The sequence below is a fragment of the Pseudophryne corroboree genome, chromosome 3 (assembly GCF_028390025.1).
Source record: "Pseudophryne corroboree isolate aPseCor3 chromosome 3, aPseCor3.hap2, whole genome shotgun sequence".
NCBI classification, from domain to species: Eukaryota; Metazoa; Chordata; class Amphibia; order Anura; family Myobatrachidae; genus Pseudophryne; species Pseudophryne corroboree.
In genome coordinates, this window is record NC_086446.1 from 429,360,806 (window position 1) to 429,388,208 (window position 27,403).

The following is a 27,403-nucleotide window of genomic DNA, read 5'->3' on the forward strand; positions in this document are numbered from 1 at the left end:
CTTGCAGGGCATTGGCCTTCGACTCTATACGAGACGGGCTGGTGCAAAAATTTTTTTGAGGTGGCTGCCTCCTGAATGGGAACCCATACCCCTGAAATACTACCTTCTGCACCCAGGCATCTGTTGTTGACTGTTGCCATGTGTGTGCAAATTGCAGGAGTCGGCCCCCAACCCTGGAATCCTCCAGGCGGAGGCCCGTCTCTTCAGGCTGAGGGTTTCTGTTCAGGTTTGGAAGCTGGCTTCTTGCTAGCCCACTGCTTCCTACCCCTGGATTTAAACTGGGGTTGTTTAGGTTCCTCTTTACCTTTCGCTTTGCTTTGCCAGCGAAATGAGCGAAATTTTAAACCCTTGGACTTAGGGTTGTAGGTAGCCGGAAATCTGACCTTCTTCGATTCAGCCTCTGACTCTAGGATATCCGATAAAGGTTTTCCAAATAATATATTACCCACGAAAGGCAATGCTTCCAATTCCTTCTTGGACTCCGCATCTGCCTTCCAGGTCCGTAGCCAGACTGCTCTGCAAGCGACTACAGCCAGGGCTGAAGCTTTAGAAGCAACAGTGCCTACATCAATGGCTGCTTCTTCTAAATACTGGGCAGATTGTCTTAAACAGCAAAGACGATCCTCTTGCTCCCTAGTAGGAGAGGGGATGTCATTCTCTAGTTCCTCTATCCATCCGCCCATTGCCTTTGCTACTCAATCCGAAGCTATAGCAGGTCTTACCACTGCACCCACAAGAGAAAAAATATTTGTCAATAGGCTCTCTACCCTCCTGTCTGTGACATCATTCAAAAAGGTAGATGACAGTGGCAAAGCAGATTTGTGCACGAGTCGCAGAACATGTGCATCTACCTTTGGAGGAACTTCTCTCTTCGAACAATCTCCAGCAGGAAATGGATAATAAGAATCCCATCTCCTAGGAATCTTATACTTTTTACCGGGCGCTGCCCAAGACTCATCCATCATTTCCGTCAACTCCTCTGACGCTGGAAATTCAGCTTTCACTGACATTGTTCGTTTGAATACAGGTGCTTTTGCTTTTAACGCTGTCTTGGCTGGTTCTTCCAGAGAAAGCACAGCCTTCACTGCATTAATGAGTTCAGCTACATCATCTGAACTAAAGCTCTGCGACTGATCATCATACGGAGTTGAATCTATTGTTTCCGCATCATCATCCGATGTATCCTCTTGTGTAGTCTGCCATACAGACGTATCTGTCTTAGTCTTATCTACCCCTTGGTTGCTTGTAGAGGCTACTGGAACCAAACCATAGGAAGGGAGCTGCATGTATGGGTTCATAGTGTAACCTAACCCTTGAGGGGGTGCTACTGGAGCTAACCTGTCCGCTATTGAAGACAGAGTCTTTGCGAACATATTCCATGGTGGCTATACTGGAGGTTGAACTAACTCCTGTTTTTTACTTCGCTGAAAAGCGAAACAGTTTGCATACAAACCCTCATAAGTGACCAATTGAATCATATCAATTACCCCTGACTTACAAGATAAGCATGTTAGGGCTGTAGGAGTGCTTGACAAATTCTCCTCATCACTTTTGCCGCTCACAGACATTTTTTCTGATATTGACTACACAATTTTGTGACTGAACCACACCCTATAATCAGTATATAGAGGTGAAATCAATCTGACCACAGTGCACCTGATTTGAGGGTCAGAACAGGACTGACATTACACAGAAAAGTCAGCACACATACTAGCAGTCAGTCACATGTTAAAGCATTAGACATTGTCATATGAGAATACAACCTCCATAACAACTTATACATAAGTAGGAAAATTGTACTTCTGTTTAACTGGTTCTTTTTCAACATAACATGCAGAAAACACAGTAATATACAGGTCTCATATGCAATAGGTACTAAAAATTAACAGTGCACACTAAGAAGTAGAAGGAATTTTTAGTACTGTATACCCTGCCTCCAGGGAGCGGGATACAGGGAGACTCACCACACTTCCATATCCAAGCAAAGACGCTCGTAAGACGCTGAGTGGATTCAGACGCTACCGGTGTACACTGCCGCTCTTCGTAACTGATAACGGACACGGATGCTCACCAACGGACAAGGACGCTGAGCGACTCCACGTGCATGCAGACACTAAAGGCCTGCGACTCGGTCTGTGCGGGTTTATATCCAGTGTACACAACCGCAGCGTCTAAGCTGCGACCGAGTACCCTCGTGGTAGCGTCTGAGCCGGAAGTGAGGTCATTCAGTTCATGAAACGAGAGACACGCGGGAACTGGCCATGAACTCGGAGGAGGGATGGCCAGGAGAGCGTCTAAAACCCCCTGTTGACTTAAACTCCCAGGATCGCGGCCTCACCTAGTCCTGGCGCCTATGATCCCCAGAGCTTAGCGCTGTCACACTCGAGATGTTCGGCGCATCAACACACTGTTTGCAGTCTCCACCAAATCAGTGTAGCTGTGTCCTGACCCCTCTAGTAAGAGGAAGCCCATAGACTCACCGTCTCCCCATGCTCCGGCCACAGCCTGGTAACGTCTGCTGGACCTGCTAGAACATCCGACACAGACGCCCGTCGAGACAGCACTGTACCGCGAAGGTAAGCGTTGTTGCGACCCGGTGGGGAGTTGTTGTAGCGACTCTTTCTAATATGCGTTTAAGACGCTGTTAAGAGAAGTCGCTCAAAAACCGAAACAGTAAGTCTATAAAAATTTAAAGTAATGAAAACTTGAGGCTGCTTTCACAGCAGCCCTGTGACCATGCGGCTCCTGCCGCACCAAGCAAAAAACTGATCTGACTGAGTCAGTGGGCGGGACTATATAGTGGAGGCCCCAATGCATCCTGGGAGGCCAGAAAGCTTGTGACCGTGTTGGTGCCATTTTCGCTGTCGCTCGACAATATCCCAATGTTATCCTGTGGATAATCCTGTGGACCCAGCCAGAGAAAGAACTGCGAGCGATCTCCAGAAAAACGATCCGGGAGATTTACTTTCGGCTCCTTAACCCCTGAACTTGCCGCTGCTGCTGCGGGAGCTTCGCTAGCGGCCTGCGGGGTGTTCATTTTAATCGACATCTCATTAAATTGTCGAGTCAGGACCTGCACCTGATCGACCACCTGTTGCAAAGTATTTTGAGGGGTATGCTCCATATTCCCACAAAATTTCAACAGGAGTAGGGCTGCTGAATATGTTACGCACACCAGTGCTAACAGGAGTATACCGGTGTATGAACAGAGAGGGAAGTGAAGCAAACGAACTCACAGACAGTATAACATAACATACACAGGAGGTGATGGAATAACTAATAAACACAAAGTGAACGGAGAAGCCCAAAGGCTCAGGAATTGGGTGTCTCCCTAGTGTCAGGAATGCTCAGATGGAATAGAGCGGACAATGAAGCGAGGTGTAGTGATTTAACATGTGGAGCACCTGAAATTATGTTGCTAAGAGCAACAGAAAAAACCCCAAAGGGTTACCAACGGATGTGGGAATAAACTCCTTGGTCAGAGATAGAAATATAGACACAAGGAGAGTATCCACAATCCTAACCCCCACTTGCAGGGCACAGGTTCAGCTTACTGCCACTAAACTGACACCTGGACGCCCTGCACAGTGAGGGAGGATTAAGCAAGCAGGTCTGAGAGTACAGCCGCAAACCTGCTGGGTTCACAGAATAGCAAAAGAACCCCAGCAGGTCAAACAACTGACTCCAGTCTTACTGCTAGGTCCGGATTGGCAGAATGAAGTACCGAATCCCAAGGCCTATTCGCAGTAAGCAACAAGTAAATACAAAGTCACACAGTACTAGCTAACTCTCTGGAACTGACTAACAAACAAAGATTCAGCAGCATTTGCCTAGCCTGAGAGGATGGTTTATATAGCAGGTGCTGTCCACGCCCCACTCAGACCTCACAGACTGTGAGCACAAAACCAGCGCCGGATTCCCTGCCGTGCACAGAGCCTGTAACCACTACACAGTAAAAACCCGGACCGGAGTATCAGCTGCGCTCAGGTTACTTCGCTAACACTTGCCTCCCGGTTGCCATGGCGACGTGGCAGCACAGAGCAGGAGATCCTAACACTTATTTCATGCCCAAAACAGAGATAGGCGAGGCAAAATACAGGTCGTCATCTGTAAGTGATCATGTTGGTTTCAAGAGTCATATTTGGGGCCCAAGACTATTTAACCCTTGCAAAACTGCAGCTATTCAAATCAATAGTACATGTGCCATTTTTGCAAGGCTATTTCATGCCCAAAATCTTGTTGTGCCAAGTAATGTACAAGTGGGTCATAAGCAATACTGCTTTCAAATTGCAAACCCGGGTCGGACCCGGCTTTTGAAACCAGATCCAACCCAGGTCCGAGCAGGCTCAGACCCTTTCACATTGCAGTTTCAACCCCTTTCACACTGAACCCGGGTCACCCATGTTAAACACTGTGATGTAATTTAAAATGGAATTTTCTGGCTCACATTGATGAGGTTTCAAAGGAAATAAAAGTAGGGGCTGGGGTCTGCTAAGAGCAGCCAATCAGCACCTTTTTCTGAGACCCGGGTTGAAGATCCCAGGTCAGAGGCTTTCACACTGTATAACGAGCCGAGTTCTACACCTTTTTAACCAGGGGCGTAGCCAGAGCTTTGTAGGCCCCATAGCGACATGTTGAAGGGGCCTCTGCCCCAGTGCTTCTAGAGAGATACTTCTCTGCAGCAGTTGTAAACTGATGCCCAGTATAAGTGCCCTAGTTGATTTTTTGAGCCATAGTAGTTCTCTAGTTCACTTTATGTTACATTGTAGGGATGCAGGTATATATTATGCAATACATTACCCACAATTCCCATTACAACATATAGTGCCACAGTATGCCACATTACAGTGCTTCCATTTCACATTATAATGCCCTTAAGTTTATTTTATTCCACTTTACAATGAGCAGACCGTCCAGGGGCATGGGATCCGGTCTGAAGATCGACACTGTCTAGGTCGACCACTATAGGTCGACAGGGTCTGAAGGTCGACATGATTTCTATGTCGACATGTGCTAAGTTGACATGTCAAAAGGTCGACATGAGTTTTAAAAAAATAATTTTTTTGAACTTTTTCATACTTAACGATCCACGTGGACTACGATTGGAACGATAATCTGTGCCGAGCGAAGCAAGGGGACACGGTGCACTAATTGGGCTTCCCGGTCACTGTACGGAGAAAACGACACAAACCCCCCCATGAAAAACTCATGTCGACCTTTTGACCTGTCGACCTAGCACATGTCGACCTAGAAACCCAGTCGACATTCAGACCCTGTCGACTTAGTGACTGTCGACCTATACATTGTCGACCTAGACACTGTCGATTTGATGATCCACACCCCAGAGGCATACCTATATATATATTGCAGGCCCCAAGGCAAAAGTATGTAAGGGCCCATATGTGCCACCCAAGGATGCAAATGTATATAACACATGTAACTGTGCCAGGGAAGGTGGCCCCTCTCAGCTCTGGGCCCCATGGCAGCTGCACTCCCTGCACCTATGGAAGCTTTGTATATAACACATGTAACTGTGACAGGGAAGGTGGTCCTTCTCAGCTCTGGGCCCCATAGTAACTGCACTCCCTGCGCCTATGGTAGCTACACCCTGTATATAACACATGTAACTGTGACAGGGAAGGTGGACCCTCTCAGCTCTGGGCCCCATGGCAGCTGCACTCCCTGCACCTATGGAAGCTTTGATTATAACACATGTAACTGTGCCAGGGATGGTGGCCCCTCTCAGCTCTGGGCCCCATGGCAGCTGCACTCCCTGCACCTATGGAAGCTTTGTATATAACACATGTAACTGTGACAGGGAAGGTGGTCCTTCTCAGCTCTGGGCCCCATAGTAACTGCACTCCCTGCACCTATGGTAGCTACGCCTCTTTGTCTAACCATTTTGTAAATCCAGGTTGAAATGCCGGGTTGCTCCACCCTGGATATTCACTTTGGTGCTTTCACAATGCACCTTGACCCGGGTCGATCCAGCAACAACCCGGCAATAACCCTGCGATGTGAAAGCGGTATAAGTGAGCACCCTCTGCTGGTTTCAGAAGTCAAATATGTGGCCTAAGTCTATTTAACCCTTGCAAAACTACAGCTAATTCAAAATGGTAAAATAAGGTGCCATGCCCCACTTTGCCAGCCTATTTCATACCCTAAACAGTGTTGGGCCAGGCAAAATGCAATTGTGTCATATGTAAGTCATCATCCTCTTTTGGTTTCAGGTGTCCAGTTTGTGGCCCAGGGGCCTTATTCATCTTGGATCGCTATTGAGACAAAAATTGCTATTTTTTCAGAACTGCTGCTGTTAAAAAACGCATGTGAAGAGCCGCCCAGAAAGATGAAAGACGCCCACCGGTGCATTTGCAAATTTGCAATTCATACGCAGATCTCTGAGTACCATTGTCGATTTTGGTTGACCGTGCATACACAGGATATTCTGGGCTGCAGTCGCAGCGACACCATGTGACGTCAAGTGTACGCATTGAAAATCACCATGACGTGCCTGCGTTTTCCCAACTATTCCCCACAAACGCCATACAACCTTCCACAAATGACCACTTCCTGGCAATCACCCTGCAATCGCATTTCGGCCTTTGCGCACGCGTGATAATCTGCCTATTTGTGAATTTGCAACTGAAGCTGAATAAGGCCCTAAGTTTATTAAACCCTTGCAATACTACAGCTACTTATTCAAATCAATAAAATTAGTACATGTGGCTACTTTGCCGGCCTATTTCATGCCCACAAGTTTGTTGGCACTGCAAAATACAATTCAAATGTGTGTAATGGGATCTACACACTGGCCGATGCGTGCGGCCGATATAAACAAACTCGTTCAGTAATGAACAAGAAATTGTTCATATCTTTCAGTGTGTAGGCACCAATGATGTACGTTGCGCGGCCCCGTGGTCCTTCATCGTTGGTGTGGGCTCACTTAAAGGCCCTACACACTGGGCGATAATCCTCAAAGATATGAATGATCTCGTTCATTAATGCCGCTGGGTCTCCCGTCGGCCGTCGGGCAGCTCGGCGGCGGATCGATCAATGTGTAGGGCCCTTTATACATGCAAGGCAATATGGACAATGTCGTCCATATTAGCATGCACCAGTGACCACAAACCCCCCCTCCCCCCCTTCCCGGCCGCCGGGTCGTCCGTATCGGCCGTCGGGCACCTCGGCAGCAAATCTGCCATTGTGTAAGTGCCCTACACAATGGCAGATTTGCTGCCGAGGTGCCCGACGGCCGATACGGACGACCCGGCGGCCGGGAAGGGGGGGAGGGGGGTTTGTGGTCACTGGTGCATGCCATAGTTGCCTACCCTCCTGCATCCTGCGGGAGACTCCCGGTTCACTGTGGAGTCCCCCAGCTGCCCCGGAAAATTAAATAATCCTCCCGGATTCCCAATTTCCCGGTCAAGAAATCAGACTGCGCATGCGATCATACATTACCAGGAAAGTCCAGAAACAGAGCATTTTCTCCCTCATGGAGAGGGTCAGGTAGGCAAGTATGCCCCAGGACCTGCATGCAGTATGTAATCACGATCTCCCTTTATTGCTGGCATTACCCATCCCCTCCCCCAATCTCCTGCTCCTCTCTCTCCCTTTCACTTTCACTGGAGGTGCACAGACTTGACCCTATCTGCTCAACCTTCCTCACCCCCCACCCTATGTCACTGGCTTTTGCCCTGTGAATGGTCTCTGTCTCATGTTAATTGTTACACACCCTAGTCGGGTGTCAGATTTAGTGCAGCTGCAGTTCTAGCTTGTTCTGCTGGAGAAATAAGATATGTAGAATACAACCAGCGGAGATGGGCACTTAACCCCTGCTGCACATGGCCATGGACAAACAGACCTTCTAACAGGTTCATATTTACTATAGGGGAAATAATATTGATCTGTGATGTTTCAGGAACTTGAATGTAAGCTCCTCTATAGATCGGGCAAATGCACAATATTGAGGTCAATTTAATAGAAGCATTGTGCAATTGTGACAAAAGTCCAAACCAGGGGTCTAGACTGCAACCCAAAATCATAGATGCCGACTGTTTTTCATCTGAGCCCTCCGCTGTCCCACAAATTACCCTACAGCTCCTGTGTTCCCTCCTGTCAGCATTTGGACCTTGGGTCTATGATGGTGGTATAAAGGAAATGGAGTCAGGAGGGGTCAAATACATCTAATCCGTGTAATGTAGGTGTGATGTCGGTGTGTAGCCCTGCCGTGTAATGTATGTGTGATGTCGGTGTGTAGCCCTGCTGTGTAATGTCGGCATGTATTCCTGCCGCGTAATGTAGGTGTGATGTCGGTGTGTAGCCCTGCCGTGTAATGTAGCTGTGATGTCGGTGTGTAGCCCTGCCGTGTAATGTAGCTGTGATGTCGGTGTGTAGCCCTGCCGTGTAATGTAGCTGTGATGCTGGTGTGTACCATGTACTGTGCTTTGTATTTTAGTTTTCACCTGCCACTGCAGGACACACCCCTGAGTGACAGTAGATACGCCCAAAGGTGGAGATAGACACGCCCCTTGGGTGGAATGTGACCCATCCCCTCAATTGTGCGCCGCGGGCATTAGAGTTCAAGCTATAATCTCCCTGAAACTACTTTTCAAAAGTAGGCAAGTATGGTGCATGCTAATATGGACGAAATTGTCCATATTGCCTTGCATGTATAAAGGGCCCTACACATTGATCGATCCGCCGCCGAGCTGCCCGACGGCGGATACGGCCGACGGGAGACCCAGCGGCGGGGGAGGGAAGGCAGTGACAGGGGGAGTGAAGTTTCTTCACTAAACTTCACTCCCCCGTCACCCAGCTCCATAGAAGTGCAGGCAAATATGGTCGAGATCGTCCATATTGACCTGCATGCACATATGAATATTGTTTATACAATGTCAGCTGAGTGATCCAACTTGATTTAATTGTTTGAATACATATTCTTAGTAATAAGCTAACCTCCGCCACGTCAGACAACAGTAATTTGTCAATATAAAAATGATAAAATAAGAATTTACTCACCGGTAATTCTATTTCTCGTAGTCCGTAGTGGATGCTGGGGACTCCGTCAGGACCATGGGGAATAGCGGCTCCGCAGGAGACAGGGCACAAAATTTAAAAGTTTGACCACTAGGTGGTGTGTACTGGCTCCTCCCCCCATGACCCTCCTCCAAGCCTCAGTTAGGATACTGTGCCCGGACAAGCGTACACAATAAGGAAGGATTTTGAATCCCGGGTAAGACTCATACCAGCCACACCAATCACACCGTACAACTTGTGATCTGAACCCAGTTAACAGCATGATAACAGAGGAGCCTCTAGAAAAGATGGCTCACTACAGCAATAACCCGATTTTTTGGTAACAATAACTATGTACCAGTATTGCAGACAATCCGCACTTGGGATGGGCGCCCAGCATCCACTACGGACTACGAGAAATAGAATTACCGGTGAGTAAATTCTTATTTTCTCTGACGTCCTAGTGGATGCTGGGGACTCCGTCAGGACCATGGGGATTATACCAAAGCTCCCAAACGGGCGGGAGAGTGCGGATGACTCTGCAGCACCGAATGAGAGAACTCCAGGTCCTCCTTAGCCAGGGTATCAAATTTGTAGAATTTTACAAACGTGTTCTCCCCTGACCACGTAGCTGCTCGGCAGAGTTGTAATGCCGAGACCCCTCGGGCAGCCGCCCAAGATGAGCCCACCTTCCTTGTGGAGTGGGCATTGACAGATTTAGGCTGTGGCAGGCCTGCCACAGAATGTGCCAGTTGAATTGTGCTACAAATCCAACGAGCAATCGTCTGCTTAGAAGCAGGAGCACCCAGCTTGTTGGGTGCATACAGTATAAACAGCGAGTCAGATTTTCTGACTCCAGCCGTCCTTGAAATATATATTTTCAATGCTCTGACAACGTCCCGCAACTTGGAATCCTCCAAATCGCTAGTAGCCGCAGGCACCACAATAGGCTGGTTCAGGTGAAACGCTGATACCACCTTAGGCAGAAAATGAGGACGCGTCCTCAATTCTGCCCTGTCCGAATGGAAAATCAGATATGGGCTTTTATACGATAAAGCCGCCAATTCCGACACTCTCCTGGCTGAAGCCAGGGCCAGTAGCATGGTTACTTTCCATGTAAGATATTTCAAATCTACCGATTTGAGTGGCTCAAACCAATGGGATTTGAGAAAATCCAAAACTACATTGAGATCCCACGGTGCCACTGGGGGCACAACCGGGGGCTGTATATGTAGTACTCCTTTTACAAAAGTCTGGACTTCAGGAACTGAAGATAATTCTTTCTGGAAGAAAATCGACAGGGCCGAAATTTGAACCTTAATGGACCCTAATTTGAGGCCCATAGATAATCCTGTTTGCAGGAAATGTAGGAATCGACCCAGTTGAAATTCCTCTGTCGGGGCCTTCCTGGCCTCACACCATGCAACATATTTTCTCCAAATGCGGTGATAATGTTGTGCAGTCACCTCCTTCCTGGCTTTGACCAGGGTAGGGATGACCTCTTCCGGAATACCTTTTTCCCTTAGGATCCGGCGTTCAACCGCCATGCCGTCAAACGCAGCCGCGGTAAGTCTTGGAATAGACACGGTCTCTGCTGAAGCAGATCCCTTCTTAGAGGTAGAGGCCACGGATCTTCCGTGAGCATCTACTGAAGTTACGGGTACCAAGTCCTTCTTGGCCAGTCCGGAGCCACTAGTATCGTTCTTACTCCCCTTTGCCATATAATTCTCAGTACCTTGGGTATGAGAGGCAGAGGAGGGAACACATACACTGACTGGTACACCCATGGTGTTACCAGAGCGTCCACAGCTATTGCCTGAGGGTCTCTTGACCTGGCGCAATACCTGTCCAGTTTTTTGTTGAGGCGGGACGCCATCATGTCCACCATTGGTCTTTCCCAATGGACTACAATCATGTGGTGAACACTGCTGACAGTGCTATCACATGATTTTCCGCCCAGCGAAGAATCCTTGCAGCTTCTGCCATTGCCCTCCTGCTTCTTGTGCCGCCCTGTCTGTTTACGTGGGCGACTGCCGTGATGTTGTCCGACTGGATCAACACCGGCTGACCCTGAAGCAGAGGTTTTGCCAGGCTTAGAGCATTGTAGATTGCTCTTAATTCCAGTATATTTATGTGAAGAGACGTTTCCAGGCTTGACCACACGCCCTGGAAGTTTCTTCCTTGTGTGACAGCTCCCCAGCCTCTCAGGCTGGCATCCGTGGTCACTAGGACCCAGTTCTGTATGCCGAATCTGCGGCCCTCTAACAGATGAGCACTCTGCAACCACCATAGCAAAGAGACCCTTGTCCTTGTCGACAATTTTATCCGCTGATGCATCTGCAGATGCAATCCGGACCATTTGTCTAGCAGATCCCACTGAAAAATTCGTGCATGGAATCTGCCGAATGGAATCGCTTCGTAAGAAGCCACCATTTTTCCCAGGACTCTTGTGCATTGATGCACAGACACTGTCCCTGGTTTTAGGAGGTTCCTGACGAGTTCGGATAACTCCCTGGCTTTCTCCTCCGGAAGAAATACCTTTTTCTGAACAGTGTCCAGAATCATCCCTAGGAACAGCAGACGTGTCGTCGGGATCAGTTGGGATTTTGGAAAATTCAGAATCCACCCGTGCTGTTGGAGCACTACTTGAGTTAGTGCTACTCCGACCTCCAGCTGTTCTCTGGATCTTGCCCTTATCAGGAGATCGTCCAAGTAAGGGATAATTAATACGCCTTCTCTTCGAAGAAGGATCATCATTTCGGCCATTACCTTGGTAAAGACCCTGGGTGCCGTGGACAATCCAAACGGCAGCGTCTGAAACTGATAATGACAGTTTTGTACCACGAACCTGAGGTACCCTTGGTGTGAAGGGCAAATTGGGACATGAAGGTAAGCATCCTTGATGTCCAAGGACACCATAAAATCCCCTTCTTCCAGATTCGCTATCACTGCTCTGAGTGACTCCATCTTGAACTTGAATCTTTGTATGTACAGGTTCAGAGATTTCAGATTTAGAATAGGTCTTACCGAGCCGTCCGGCTTCGGTACCACAAATAGCGTGGAGTAATACCCCTTTCCCTGTTGTAGAAGGGGTACCTTGATTATCACCTGCTGAGAATACAGCTTGTGAATGGCTTCCAATACCGTCGCCCTGTCTGAGGGAGACGTTGGCAAAGCAGATTTTAGGAACCGGCGAGGGGGAGACTTCTCGAATTCCAACCTGTAACCCTGAGATACTACCTGCAGGATCTAGGGGTCCACCTGCGAGTGAGCCCACTGTGCGCTGAAATTCTTGAGGCGACCCCCCACCGCCCCTGAGTCCGCTTGTAAGGTCCCAGCGTCATGCTGAGGCCTTTTCAGAAGCCGGGGAGGACTTCTGCTCCTGGGAAGGGGCTGCTTGCTGCAGTCTCTTACCCTTTCCTTTGCCTCGGGGCAAATATGAATGTCCTTTTGCTCGCTTGTTCTTATAGGAACGAAAGGACTGCAGGTGAAAAGACTGCGTCTTTTTCTGCTGGGAGGGGACTTGAGGTAAAAAGGTGGACTTCCCGGCTGTTGCCGTGGCTACCAAATCCGATAGACCGACCCCAAATAATTCCTCCCCTTTATACGGCAATACTTCCATATGCCGTTTGGAATCCGCATCGCCTGACCACTGTCGTGTCCATAGACTTCTTCTGGCAGATATGGACATCGCACTTACTCTTGATGCAAGAGTGCAGATATCCCTCTGTGCATCTCGCATATAAAGGAATGCATCCTTTAATTGCTCTATAGTCAATAAAATACTGTCCCTATCCAGGGTATCAATATTTTCAATCCGGGAATCCGACCAAGCCACCCCAGCACTGCACATCCAGGCTGAGGCGATTGCTGGTCGCAGTATAACACCAGTATGTGTGTATATACTTTTTAGAGTATTTTCCAGCCTCCTATCAGCTGGATCCTTGAGGGCGGCCGTATCAGGAGACGGTAACGCCACTTGTTTGGATAAACGTGTGAGCGCCTTGTCCACCCTAGGGGGTGTTTCCCAGCGCGCCCTAACCTCTGGCGGGAAAGGGTATAACGCCAATAACTTCTTTGAAATTAGCAGTTTTTTATCAGGGGTAACCCACGCTTCATCACACACGTCATTCAATTCCTCTGATTTAGGAAAAACTACAGGTAGTTTTTTCAGACCCCACATAATACCCCTTTTTGTGGTACTTGCAGTATCAGAGATATGCAAAGCCTCCTTCATTGCCGTGATCATATAACGTGTGGCCCTACTGGAAAATACGTTCGTTTCTTCACCGTCGACACTAGATTCGGTGTCCGTGTCTGGGTCTGTGTCGACCGACTGAGGCAAAGGGCGTTTTACAGCCCCTGACGGTGTTTGAGACGCCTGTACAGGTACTAACTGGTTTGCCGGTCGTCTCATGTCGTCAACCGACTTTTGCAGCGTGCTGACATTATCACGTAATTCCATAAACAAAGCCATCCATTCCGGTGTCGACTCCCTAGGGGGTGACATCACCATTACCGGCAATTGCTCCGCCTCCACACCAACATCGTCCTCATACATGTCGACACACACATACCGACACACAGCAGACACACAGGGAATGCTCTGATAGAAGACAGGACCCCACTAGCCCTTTGGGGAGACAGAGGGAGAGTTTGCCAGCACACACCAAAGCGCTATAATTATATAGGAACAACCTTATATAAGTGTTGTTTCCTTATAGCTGCTTAAATATATATAATATCGCCAAAAAATGCCCCCCCTCTCTGTTTTTTACCCTGTTTCTGTAGTGCAGTGCAGGGGAGAGCCTGGGAGCCTTCCTAGCAGCGGAGCTGTGTAGGAAAATGGCGCTGTGTGCTGAGGAGATAGGCCCCGCCCCCTATTCCGGCGGGCTCTTCTCCCGGTTTTTCTGAGACCTGGCAGGGGTGAAATACATCCATATAGCCTCATGGACTATATGTGATGTATTCTTTTTAGCCAGAAAGGTATTAACATTGCTGCCCAGGGCGCCCCCCCCAGCGCCCTGCACCCTCAGTGACCGCCGGTGTGAAGTGTGCCTGAGCGCAATGGCGCACAGCTGCAGTGCTGTGCGCTACCTCATGAAGACTGAAAAGCCTTCAGCCGCCGGTTTCTGGACCTCTTCTTACTTCGGCATCTGCAAGGGGGTCGGCGGCGCGGCTCCGGTGACCCATCCAGGCTGTACCTGTGATCGTCCCTCTGGAGCTAGTGTCCAGTAGCCTAAGAAGCAAATCCATCCTGCACGCAGGTGAGTTCACTTCTTCTCCCCTAGGTCCCTCGTTGCAGTGAACCTGTTGCCAGCAGGACTCACTGAAAATAATAAAACTATCAAAACTTTTACTCTAAGCAGCTCTTTATGAGAGCCACCTAGATTGCACCCTGCTCGGACGGGCACAAAAACCTAACTGAGGCTTGGAGGAGGGTCATGGGGGGAGGAGCCAGTACACACCACCTAGTGGTCAAACTTTTACATTTTGTGCCCTGTCTCCTGCGGAGCCGCTATTCCCCATGGTCCTGACGGAGTCCCCAGCATCCACTAGGACGTCAGAGAAAACATAATTTAACTTCCAATTGTAACAATACAAAACGAAACTCTCAGGCTGCTGAGGAACTACAAGTCCCTTTATGCTTTCTATGTCTGCTACCCCGCTGGCCGCTGCTCAGCCCCATACCCAAACTCAGCCAACGTCACTAACATACGACTAGTAGAGAAAATCACTCTCATGATGATCAGATACAGTGTAATCGGAGCGCTTTACGGCAGTGTGGCGAATAGTCTTTACGACAGCTCGTGTTTTACGGCAAGGAAACAAACTGAGTTTTTGCGTTGCGCTTTACGGTAAAGAGGACGCCAGTCTTGCAAGTTATTGCAGCGTGGTGGTGCCCCGGCCGGCAGACATGGATGTGGGGGAGCTGCTGCGCTATCAGGTAACGCTGGGCAGGCGGCACAGTGCCGGGTTGAAACCAGGGAGCCTCTGTTAAGCCTCTGGGTCTGTTGTTTTTCTTGTCTGAGTGTAGGTACACAGCTCCATATGGCGCCCGGGGTCTCCTGCTGCCTCACTGCTCGTGTGCTGCAGACAGACCATAGGGTGCGGGTGTGTATCACAGGGTACAGTGTAATACACATTACCAGCGTGTGCCTATACCTCCCAGGTGTCCCCTATCTTCCTCGTTTATACACAGTCTCCTGAAGTATCTGCCTAGTCCCTACATGTGATGTGGTGCACAAGTGGGGCTAATATACCCACCCAGATCATACATGAATAAATGTCGAGTTCTCATGCTGTTAATTAGGAGAACTGTGTTGTGTGTTAAGGTATAACGCACTCCCTACTGTGATGGGATGCACTGAAAATGCCAGCTGTCGGGATCCCGGCGTTCGGGATACCAACACTGAAATCCGGACAGCTGGAATCTTGGCAGTCCAGGGCTATTCTCACTCTTGGGTGTCCACAACACCCACAGAGTGAGAATAGATCCTGTGGCGCGCACGCAAGGGGACTCAATGCTCGCCACGCTGCCAGCATTATGGCGGGTAGGTTGCCGCTGTCAGGCTATTGACAGCCTGCATCCCGTCTGCAGGTAAAATGTATGTAGTCCACTGTGAGTTATTGCAAACATAACACAATGGATTTCTATCTATACTGTAAACAGTCACACGGTCGACATGCAGCATATCCACAGGGACCATGTTGTCGTGATGAACTGTTGACAAAGCATCCCTAGTGGTCATAGAAACATAGAATTTGATGGCAGAGAAGAACTACTTGGCCCATCTAGTTTGCCCCTTTTTTTTTTTTACCATATTTTTATCTCAAACCTTATTTGAGCTCATTTCTTCTGCAGGGTCCACAGTTTATCCACATGATAAACATTGGGATATGAGGTAGCGACAGCGGATTGGCACAAACGATCAAAGCTTTCAGCCTCACAGAATGCAACGGGCCAGTCCCCTATATCCTCGTCTCCTGGCTCAGGCAATTCAGTTTTTTTGTTGGTGCGGCAGGAGCTGGACCACGATCTTTGGGCTGCTGATTTTTTTTTTTGCAGCCATAAGCTTGTTATTTAATTTATTTTATAGTCTTACGTTTTTTGAGTGAGTTTTCTAAAATGTGTCATACACGCACCTTAGAAAGAATTGCTCCAACAACTCTCTGCTGTGTCGCGACAACACTTACCCACGTGTACAGTGCTGTTTCGGCGGGCGTCTGTGTTGGATGTAATAGCAAGTCGAGCGGATGTTACCAGGCTGTGGCCGGAGTACGGGGAGCAGGTAATGTGTCGGTTCCTCTTAGCGGGGGAGACGCAAGACACAGCTGCTCTGTTTCGGTAGGAGACTACCGAACAGTAGCTGACATGGCTGCCACCACGGGTGCACCAGCACTAGGTCCCAGGGATCATAGGCTCCAAGGATTAGTGTGAGGCCGCAATCCCCGGGGTTTATGTCAGCAGTGGGGAGTAAGACGCTCCCCTAGTAGCCCTTTCCCCCGGTTCATGATCAGTTTCCTCTGAGTTTACCACCATGAACTGAGTTCCCGCTTCTGTCTGAGACGCTGTGTATCTAAAAAGACCCAGCTGCAGCATAGGCGGCTGTATGACTGTTGCGTCGGTGTTAACTTGGGCGTCTGTGGTCACTGTAGGTTAACTGAACGTTTGTGTACACTAATAGCGTCTAGATCCACTCAGCGTTCACGAACGTATTGATGGATCCTGGAAGCGGGGGGAAGTCTCCCTGTATCCCACTCTCCTGAGCCGGGTGATACAGCACTAAGAGCCTAATTCAGAGTTGATCGCAGCAGCAAATCTGTTAGCAGTTGGGTAAAACCATGTGCGCGGCAGGGTGGGGCCGATGTAACGTGCACAGAGAGTTACATTTGGCTGGGGTGTGTTAAAACTGAAATCTAAATTGCAGTGTAAAAATAAAGCATACAGTATTTACCCTGCACAGAAACAAAATAACCCACCCAAATCTAACTCCCTCTGCAAATGTTGTATCTGCCACACCTGCGGTGCACATGGTTTTGCCCAGCTGCTAAAAAATTTGCTGTTGCGATCAACTCTGAATTACCCCCTAAGGGGTGTATTCAATAACTGTCGGAAGCAGCCGTCTTGTCGGAAAGACGGCAGCTTCCAACTGTTTTAGGTCGGAAGGGGTTCCGACCTATTCATTAGGGCCCTATTTTTGCCGACAAGTTGGGAAACCCGAGTTGTCGGAATGTACGCTGATTGGCGGCTTCAGCCGCGATCAGCGCGCATTGTCGGAAGCGGGGCCAAACCCGACAGGTTTTAGCCCCGTTTTTGACAATCTCAATCCGACTTTAAAAAAAGTTGGATTGAGATGAGGGAGCTGAGAGCAGGAAACTGGGGGTAGCATCGGGGAGAGCAGGAGGTCCCGCTTGCTTGAGCCGGGTGGACGCTGCCGTGAACCTCCAGTTACGCTGCTCCCCGTCTCCTCCCCCCATCTGCTCCGTCTTCTCCGCTGCTCTCCCCACCGCCGCAGACATCTCTCCCACAGCGCAGCTGACAGCTTCCGCTGTTAGCGCACCTGCAGCCGCTGACAGCAGGACAGGATACCGGGAACGGCCAAATCCGACAGATTTGTCCGCTCTTTGAATAGGGGTTGTCTGGTCCATTCCGATAACTGCATGTCGGAATGGACCCGACTCTTATTGAATATACCAGTAAGTATCTACCATTGAGTACGAATAGTTGGATAAGTGCCTGATGCATAGGAGTCTGTAAACTATTGCGCTGTGCGACTGAATACGTTTTAAAGTCCTATATAAGGTAATATGTTTCTTCTGCATACTTGAAATGTATCTGTAGTTGATGATGTGCTCATATTGCTTATAATACTAATGTATAACCTGTGACTGATTGCTAGTGTGATTGCGGACTTTACTATTTCTGTAAATTTTCTGGGTATTCCGATCCTCAATGCTGGTGCAAAGCAGGGAGGGATCGGATTGTTTGTCACTTTAACAAGTTTTAAAGTGATTACAGTCACAAATTGTGTAGATAACACTCTACAGGTGTGTGATTTGTTATCATGTCGAAGAGAGGCAAGGGTGAGGAGGATACACTCTCCACAGAAGCACCAACACTCATTTCATGTTTGTCTTGCAAAGCTGGGTTAACCTCAGGATCTGGTTCAAAATGGATTATGTACAAACTGTTGTTAGGCGCGGCAGCCCTCGCCAGCGCCCGACCGTAGCTAAGCAACGGTCCCGGCGCGTCACGGCCGCAGCGCTTCCTCCTGTCCCCGCACGGCACCATAGCAACGGGGACGCCACAGGCGGACCGTGTTCCCCGTTGCTATCTAAATAATCACCTGTCAGCATGTGGTCGTGCAGCAGGGCAGCTGCACGACATCATCAATTTAGGTGCTCTTTAGCTATTGGTACAGACACCTCTTTTATTCTCCCTCAGTGTCTTACACAGATGCTGGTGATAGCTTTCTGTGAGCTGTTCCTGCTCTGGAGAATTCCTAGTTCAGCGTGCTGTTATCTGGTCTATTCTGTTCCCAGTGGTCCTGAGTCCTGGTATTCGGAGCCGGTCATGGGAGTCTCTCCAGCCCTCCAGTCGATTGAAACCTGTGCCTGTCATCTCGGGGTTCTCGTTCACTTGTGGTTACTCCCCCGGTGTTGTGAGTAGCGGCTTCTGCCTAGGCCGCAGTATTCTTTGGTTAAACTTGTTGCTGGTGTTTTTGCGGAGGTTTCCGTCCAAGCTGTCCTCCCCGGTACACGATGGTGCCGTGTAGGGTGTGGACAGTAGTACCTTTGTTGTCCTTTTCCTTTGGCGGCGTGCCGCACATACGTTTATTTTTTAGTTTTGTAGTAGCCTCTAGCTCTGAGCTTTGTTTAGTTAGAGGTCCCCTTGTTATCATCCCGTCTCAGTTTACGCCTTGTCTCATATTAAGACTGAGGGGCATCGGAGTTGGGCAGACCTAATCCGCCCTTCAAACGTGGCTGCCGTGGGCCCAAGAACACATAGTCTCGCAGGCGTAGACTGACCACGCGGGTGAAACAACGGAGGTAGGGTCCTAGGGGTTACTGCTGTTCTTTGTCCTTTTACAGCGTCACGTTCCTGTGCTCGGGACTTACCCACTCACTAGCTCACGTTCTAAGCACAGAGAACGTAACAGCTGTTTTAGCTTTCACCAAAGCCTCCTGAATAATCCGAGACAGGCACATGTTCAAGTTGAACCCCCATGGGCTATTTTCACACAGACATTATCCAGTATAGCTGAGCAGGTAATGCCAGCTCCTATACCAGGGTAGGTTACCCTATTACCCTACATGCAACATTTCCCATGTGGTTTACCACATCAAGTACAGTAATCTGCAGCCTTTCAACATAAACAGGCTGAAAGGCCGGTGGTAAGTAAATCACATGGACATGTGAACATCTTCACAGTCTACACAGGTCATTAGCCTAGTGGCTACAGACATCCCATCTGAACAATGGGAGACCCTTTTGGATATCAGATTGGGAATTCTGACAACGGATGCTAGTTTTTAGGGCTGGGGAGCAGTATCAGGAAGAACTTGCTTCCAGGGGCAGTGAACCAAGGAAGAAAGTTGCCTGCCAATAAATATATTGGAACTTTGGGCCATATATATGGGACTCATTCAGGCAAAGGACATCCTCAGGGAAAACCAGTTCAAATTTGCTCGGATAATGCAAAGGCAGTAGCGTTCCTCAATCATCAGGGAGGAGCTCACAGCCAAAAAGCAATGAAGCCGCGCGTTAGGGTGGGCAGAGCTTCATCCTCTAGCCTTGTCCGCAGTATTCATTCCGAGAGTCCTAAACTTGGAAGCGGATTCTGTCAGTCGACGCGCCATTCATGCAAATGTAATGCTTTACACCCCGAGGTTTTCCAGACTCTGGTAGACAAGTAGGAGTTACCGAAGATGGATCTCATGGCGTCCCGTCGGAACAACAAAGTTCCCGCATATGGGTCAAGAACAAGGGATCCCAGAGCGACCTTTTTGGATGCCCTGTCAGTGAGATGGGATTTTCGTCTGGCCTATGTGTTTCCACCGATCGCCCTGTTACCCAGGGTGATAAGAAAGGTAAAACAAGGAAAGGACGCCGTGATAATAATAGCTCTGGCTTGGCCCAGAAGTCATTGGTACACAGATCTGAAGAGGCTGTCAATGGATGCTCCATTCCTACTCACTCAATGTCCAGATCTACTGTCCCAGGTCCTTGCCTTTATAAGCACCTGGATCGACTGTCTTTGACGGCGTGGCTCTTGAGACTTCTATCCTGAAACCAAGAGGGTTCTCGCAACATGTAAGTCAAACAATGCTCAGAGCAAGGAAACCATCCTCAGCTCGCATTTATTGCAGAGTATGGCAAGCCTATATTCAGTGGTGGAGTGGCTGGAAATTTGACCCTATGTCTTTCAGGGTTTCCAGGGTCCTAGCATTTCTTCAGGCAGGAACGGACAAAGGTCTAAAGGTGGCTTCCTTGAGAGTGCAGGTGTCAGCATTGACAGTATGGTTCCAAAAGAAAATTGCTAACGTACAGGATGTTCGCACTCTTTTCCAGGGATTGCTTCACATCCAACCTCCTTGTTCCTCCTGCAGTGCCTTGGGATTTAAGTTTAGTCCTAAAGACGCTTCAAGCTGCCCCATTTGAACCATTGAATAAAGTGGATCTCAAATGGCTGATGGCTAAAGTTCTCTTTCTACTGGCTATTGCTTCAGCTAGAAGAGTTTTCAGATTTAGGGGCATTGTTATGCCATCCTCCTTTTCTGATTTTTATCCAGATAGAGCAGTTCTCAGAATTAAATCTGGTTATCTTCCTAAGATGGTCACTAAATCACCTTAAGGTGGTCTCTAAATTCCACCTTAATGAAGAAATTGTAGTCCTGGCCTTCCAATGGCCGGACCTTTCTGCGGGAGATGCATCACTGGACATAGTCCGTGCCTTAAGGACCTATGTGGATCGTACCAGTGCCATCAGAAAGACAGACACTCTGTTTTTTCTCTACGGTTTTCACAGGAGAGGATGGCTTGCTGACAAGCAGACACTGGCGAGGTGGCTTCGGATGATGATTTCAGAAGCATATTCTCAAGCTGATCTCCCTATTCCGGCTAATGTTTCTGCTCACTCTACTCGTAAGGTAGGTCCGTCTTGGGCAGCACAACCTGGTGCTTCAGCTGAACAGATATGTTAGGCAGCCACATGGTCTTCCATTAACACATTCATTAGACATTATGCCTTTCATACCTTTGCCTCACAGGACGCTGAATTCGGGTGAAGGATTCTCCTGTCCAGTCAGGAGCATCCCCACCACATCCCAATGTTTTGTCCTGTGGATAATCTGTGGGCCCTGTAGGAAAAATGGCAGACTTACCGTCGATAACTCTATTTCTTGTAAATCCACAGGAATCCCACCCTGACGCACCTGATTTGATGATCCTTTCACCTACTAACCTCTTCCTTTTTGTACGGAAGGGTGTGCATGTGTTTTCTTCTTGCCTGATTAGCGATCTCTCTGATGCTCCTGCCTTGAGCTTTGGAAAACAACTGAATTGCCTGAGCCAGGAGGTGGGGCTATAGGGGACTTGCATGTTGTATTCTGGGAGGCCGAAAGCTTTGATCTTTGGTGCCAATCCGTTGCAGCTACCTCATATCCCAATGTTTATCCTGTGGATACTGTGGACTTAGGAGAAATAGTTATTGACGGTAAGTCTATCATAAATATATATTTCTCTGTATGGCTATCCTTATGTCTATCCCATGTATGTTTAAATTGCTCTACTGTCTTAGCCTCTACCACCTCTGATAGGAGGCTATTCCACTTGTCAATTGCCCTTTCTGTGAAGTAATTTTTCCTCAAATTTTCCCTGAACCTCCCCCCCTCCAATCTCACTGCAAGTCCTCATGTCCTATTGCTTCTCTTCATTTGGAGTATGTTTCTCTCCTGGACTTTGTTAAAACCCTTGATGTATTTGAAAGTTTTTATCATGTCCCCCCTTTCCCTTCTCTGCTCCAAACTATACGTATTGAGATTTATTAGTCTTTCTGGGTATGTTTTGTGATGTAGGCTATGCACCGTTTTAGTTGCCCTTCTTTGTACAGTCTCTAATGTATTAATATCCTTTTTAAGATATGGCCTCCAGTATTGAACACAGTATTCTAGATGAGGCTGTACCAATTACCTATACAGTGGCATTATTACTTCTTTCTTTCTGCTGCTGATTCCTCTCCCACTGCAGGCAAGCATCTGTCTAGCCTTCCTCAATGCTTTGTTACATTGCTTACCTGCTTTTAAGTCACCTGAAATAGTGACGCCTAGATCCCTTTCCTCCTCAGTAGTTTCCAGTATAGTGCCATTAATACTATATTTAGCCTTTGGATTTTTGAGACCCAAGTGCATGATTTTGCATTTTTTGGCATTAAACTTTAATTGCCACACTCTGGACCATTCCTCTAGTCTACCGAGATCCTCAATCATTTGTTTTACCCCACCTGGTGTGTCTACCCTGTTGCATACCTTTGTGTCATCTGCAAAAATGCATACCTTCCCTTTAATGCCATTTGCAATGTTGCCATTAAAGATATTAAAGAGCATTGGTCCAAGTACAGATCCCTGGGTACTCCACTGGTAACATTCCCCTCCTGTGAATGCACTCCATTTACCACAACTCTCTGTTTTCTATCTTGCAACCAAGATCTTATCCATTCAATAATCCGAGTATCCAATCCCAATATTTCAAGTTTATTTAGCAGTCTGCGATGTGGAACAGTGTCAAAAGCCTTACTAAAGTCTAGATAAGCTATATCCACGACTCCACCTTTATCCATCACTTTAGGCACACAGTCAAAAAAGAAAATACGATTTGTTTGACATGATCTTCCCCCAGTGAATCCATGCTGTTTGGGATGCTGTAAATTTCTGGATTTGAGATAATGTACTACTATTCAAGAGTGTTTCCATCAATTTCCCTCATGCTGATGCAAGGCTCATTAGTCTGTAGTTGTTTGCCTCTTCCTTGCTTCCACTTTTGTGCACCGAGACCTTCTCCCAGCGGCAGTGGCAGCTCCAGTGTCGTCTTCCCGGTGTGACAGTCGCTTCTGGTGCATATTTCTCCCCCTAATACCCCCCCCCCCCCCTTCTCCCTCAGCCTGAATATCCCCCCCCTCCCCCCCCCCCCCACACACACACACACACACACACACACACACACACACACACCCACCCACACCTGTAGCCTAACCATAACCCTTCCTACGGCACCTGTCTGCATTCCCAAGACATCAATGTTTCAACAGTCACTAGGTCGACAGGGTTTCTAGGTCGACATGTGCTAGGTCGACAGGTCAAAGGTCGACATTAGTTTTTATTGTGCACGGTGCACTAATTGGGGTTCCCGTTCACTCTACGAACAAAACGACTCAAAAAAACAACTCATGTCGACCCTTTGACCTGTCGACTTAGCACATGTCGACCTAGAAACCCTGTCGACCTTCCAACCTTGTCGACCTAGTGACTGTCGACCTAAACATTGTCGACCAAGACACTGTCGATCTAATGATCCACACCCATTGTGAACATATGCAACAGAGGATGTCAGCATGATGCCTGTGGACAGTTTGAGCCATGTTGACAATGTATGTTCCAGGGTTGGCTGGTGTAAACCAAATATGTTAAAATACCAAAACAAAACACTAGTTTTTTATTGTGCTGTGATTTCTTAAAAAAAAGTACAATTATAATAAAAAAAATAGTTTTTTTTTTTTTTGTTTTTTTTTAAATTCAAAATGTTTAATGCAAGTGCCCAGTGCTAATGCTTAACTTCTCCTTTTTGTGTCTTTGTTTCTCTAAAAAGTGCTTTTGCATTTTCCATTTTGTATAACTATTCAGATTTATTTAATTCTAATAAGTAGCACTAATGCTTAACCTTTTACTTATTTTCAATTTCATCTATTTCTGAGTGTACTTCGTATGCATTATGTTTAGTCTATCTATATATATTCAGATGTAAAAGGAATAATGAGCTTGAAAAAACTGGTTTTATTGAAAGAAGTAAAATAAATAAAATCCAAGCCTAATAACATTATTAATATTATAAAGCATTAAAACATGGCTGATCAAGGTTTCTAATACACAATTCTTTTTTGGGGGTGGCTCTGTTTAATTCAGCGTGGATTAAATGGCGGCAGTAATTAGCTCCCGGTGCTATTCAAATCAGCGGATGTGCTGCCCAACGAGATGGTTTCTTCTTGCAGCAATCCAACAAAAGTGCTGACGCGGTGCAGATTTCTGCACTTAGTGTGGCGGAAACTGCATTGCGCTGGGCACTTTAGTTGGAGAATGCCAGTTCTCGTGAAAAAAACACCCTGTTTAGTCTGCGAGAACCGGCCTTCTCTGACATGACAGTGCGCTGTATTCAATAGCACCAGGAGCTAATTCCCAGCGGGGGGCGGCCCGGGGGGGGGGGGGCCCTGAGCAGCAATAAAAACACCTTGGCTGGCAAATATATCACAATATATAGCCCCAGAGGCTATATATGTGATAAATACCCCTGCCAGAATCCATAAAAAAGCGGGAGAAAAGTCAGCGAAAAAGGGGCGGAGCTATCTCCCTCAGCACACTGGCGCCATTTTCTCTTCACAGTGCAGCTGGAAGACAGCTCCCCAGGCTCTCCCCTGTAGTTTGCAGGCTCAAAGGGTTAAAAAGAGAGGGGGGGCACTAAATTTAGGCGCAATATTGTATATACAAGCAGCTATTGGGAAAAATTCACTCAATATAGTGTTAATCCCTAAATTATATAGCGCTCTGGTGTGTGCTGGCATACTCTCTCTCTGTCTCCCCAAAGGGCTGTGTGGGGTCCTGTCCTCAGTCGGAGCATTCCCTGTGTGTGTGCGGTGTGTCGGTACGGCTGTGTCGACACGTTTGATGAGGAGGCTTATGTGGTGGCAGAACAGATGCCGATAAATGTGATGTCGCCCCCTGTGGGGACGACACCAGAGTGGATGGATAGGTGTAAGGTATAAACCGACAGTGTCAACTCCTTACATAAAAGGCTGGATGACGTAACAGCTGTGGGACAGCCGGCTTCTCAGCCCGCGCCTGCCCAGGCGTCTCAAAGGCCATCAGGGGCTCAAAAACGCCCGCTCCCTCAGATGGCAGACACAGATGTCGACACGGAGTCTGACTCCAGTGTCGACGAGGTTGAGACATATACACAATCCACTAGGAACATCCGTTACATGATCCCGGCAATAAAAAATGTGTTACACATTTCTGACATTAACCCAAGTACCACTAAAAAAGGGTTTTATGTTTGGGGAGAAAAAGCAGGCAGTGTTTTGTTCCCCCATCAAATGAGTGAATGAAGTGTGAAAAAGCGTGGGTTCCCCCGATAAGAAACTGGTAATTTCTAAAAAGTTACTGATGGCGTACCCTTTACCGCCAGAGGATAAGTTACGCTGGGAGATATCCCCTGGGGTGGATAAGGCGCTCACACGTTTGTCAAAAAAGGTGGCACTGCCGTCTTTGGATACGGCCACTTTGAAGGTACCTGCTGATAAAAAGCAGGAGGCTATCCTGAAGTCTGTATTTACACACTCAGGTACTAGACTGAGACCTGCAGATAGTGCTGCTGCAGCGTGGTCTGTGACCCTGTCAAACAGGGATACTATTTTGCGAACATAAGAGCATATTAAAGACGTCGTCTTATATATGAGGGATGCACAGAGGGATATTTTGCCGGCTGGCATCCAGAATTAATGCAATGTCCATTCTGTCAGGAGGATATTAGAGACCCGACACTGGACAGGTGATGCTGACTTTAAAAGGCACATAGAGCCTTATAAGGGTGAGGAATTGTTTGGGGATGGTCTCTGGGACCTCGTATCCACAGCAATAGCTGGGAAGAAAATTTTTTACCTCAGGTTTCCTCACAGCCTAAGAAAGCACTGTATTATCAGGTACAGTCCTTTCGGCTTCAGAAAAGCAAGCGGGTCAAAGGCGCTTCCTTTCTGCACAGAGACGAGGGAAGAGGGAAAAAGCTGCACCAGTCAGCCAGTTCCCAGAATCAAAATTCTTCCCCCGCTTCCTCTGAGTCCACCGCATGACGCGGGGGCTCCACAGGCGTAGCCAGGTACGGTGTGGGGCCGCCTCAAAAATTTCAGCGATCAGTGGGCTCGCTCACTGGTGGATCCCTGGATCCTTCAAGTAGTATCTCAGGGGTACAAGCTGGAATTCGAGGCGTCTCCATCCCCCGCCGTTTCCTCAAATCTGCCTTGCCGACAACTCCCTCAGGCAGGGAGGCTGTGCTAGAGGCAATTCACAAGCTGTATTCCCAGCAGGTGATAGTCAAGGTGCCCCTACTTCAACAAGGACGGGGTTACTATTCCACACTGTTTGTGGTACCGAAACCGGACGGTTCGGTGAGACCCATTTTAAATTTGAAATCCTTGAACACATACATAAAAAAATTCAAGTTCAAGATGGAATCGCTCAGGGCGGTTATTGCAAGCCTGGAGGAGGGGGATTACATGGTATTCCTGGACATCAAGGATGCTTACCTACATGTCCCCATTTACCATCCTCACCAGGAGTACCTCATATTTGTGGTACAGGATTGCCATTACCAATTCCAAACACTGCCGTTTGGACTGTCCACGGCACCGAGGGTCTTTACCAAGGTAATGGCAGAAATGATTATACTCCTTCGAAAAAAAGGGAGTTTTAATTATCCCGTACTTGGACGATCTCCTTATAAAGGCGAGGTCCAAGGAGCAGTTGTTGGTCGGAGTAGCACTATCTCGGGAAGTGCTACAACAGCACGGATGGATTCTATACATTCCAAAGTCACAGCTGGTTCCTACCACACGCCTACTGTTCCTGGGGATGGTTCTGGACACAGAACAGAAAAAAGTGTTTCTCCCGCAGGAGAAAGCCAAGGAGCTGTCATCTCTAGTCAGAGACCTCCTGAAACCAAAACAGGTATCGGTGCATCACTGCACACGAGTCCTGGGAAAAATGGTAGCTTCTTACGAAGCAAAATTCCATTCGGCAGGTTCCATGCAAGAACCTTTCAGTGGGACCTCTTGGACAAGTGGTCGGGATCGCATCTTCAGATGCATCGGCTGATAACCCTGTCTCCAAGGACCAGGGTATCTCTACTGTGGTGGCTGCAGAGTGCTCATCTTCAAGAGGGCCGCAAATTCGGCATACAGGACTGGGTCCTGGTAACCACGGATGCCAGCCTTCGAGGCTGGGGGGCAGTCACACAGGGAAGAAATTTCCAAGGACTTTGGTCAAGTCAGGAGTCGTCCCTACACATAAATATTCTGGAACTGAGGGCCATTTACAATGCCCTAAGTCTGGCAAGGCCTCTGCT

General features: G+C 48.1%; 1 protein-coding gene across 1 annotated transcript in view; it reads left to right on the forward strand.

Moving 5' to 3' along the window:
- Nucleotides 1-14,805: 14,805 nt before the first annotated feature.
- The window catches only part of CTNNBL1 (catenin beta like 1), a 131,873-nt gene continuing 119,275 nt past the window's right edge, over nt 14,806-27,403 (forward strand). Inside the window, exon 1 of the mRNA XM_063960370.1 lies at nt 14,806-14,962. Coding sequence (XP_063816440.1) covers nt 14,933-14,962 — 30 coding nt within the window. The 5' untranslated portion in view covers nt 14,806-14,932. The remainder of the gene's footprint in view (nt 14,963-27,403) is intronic.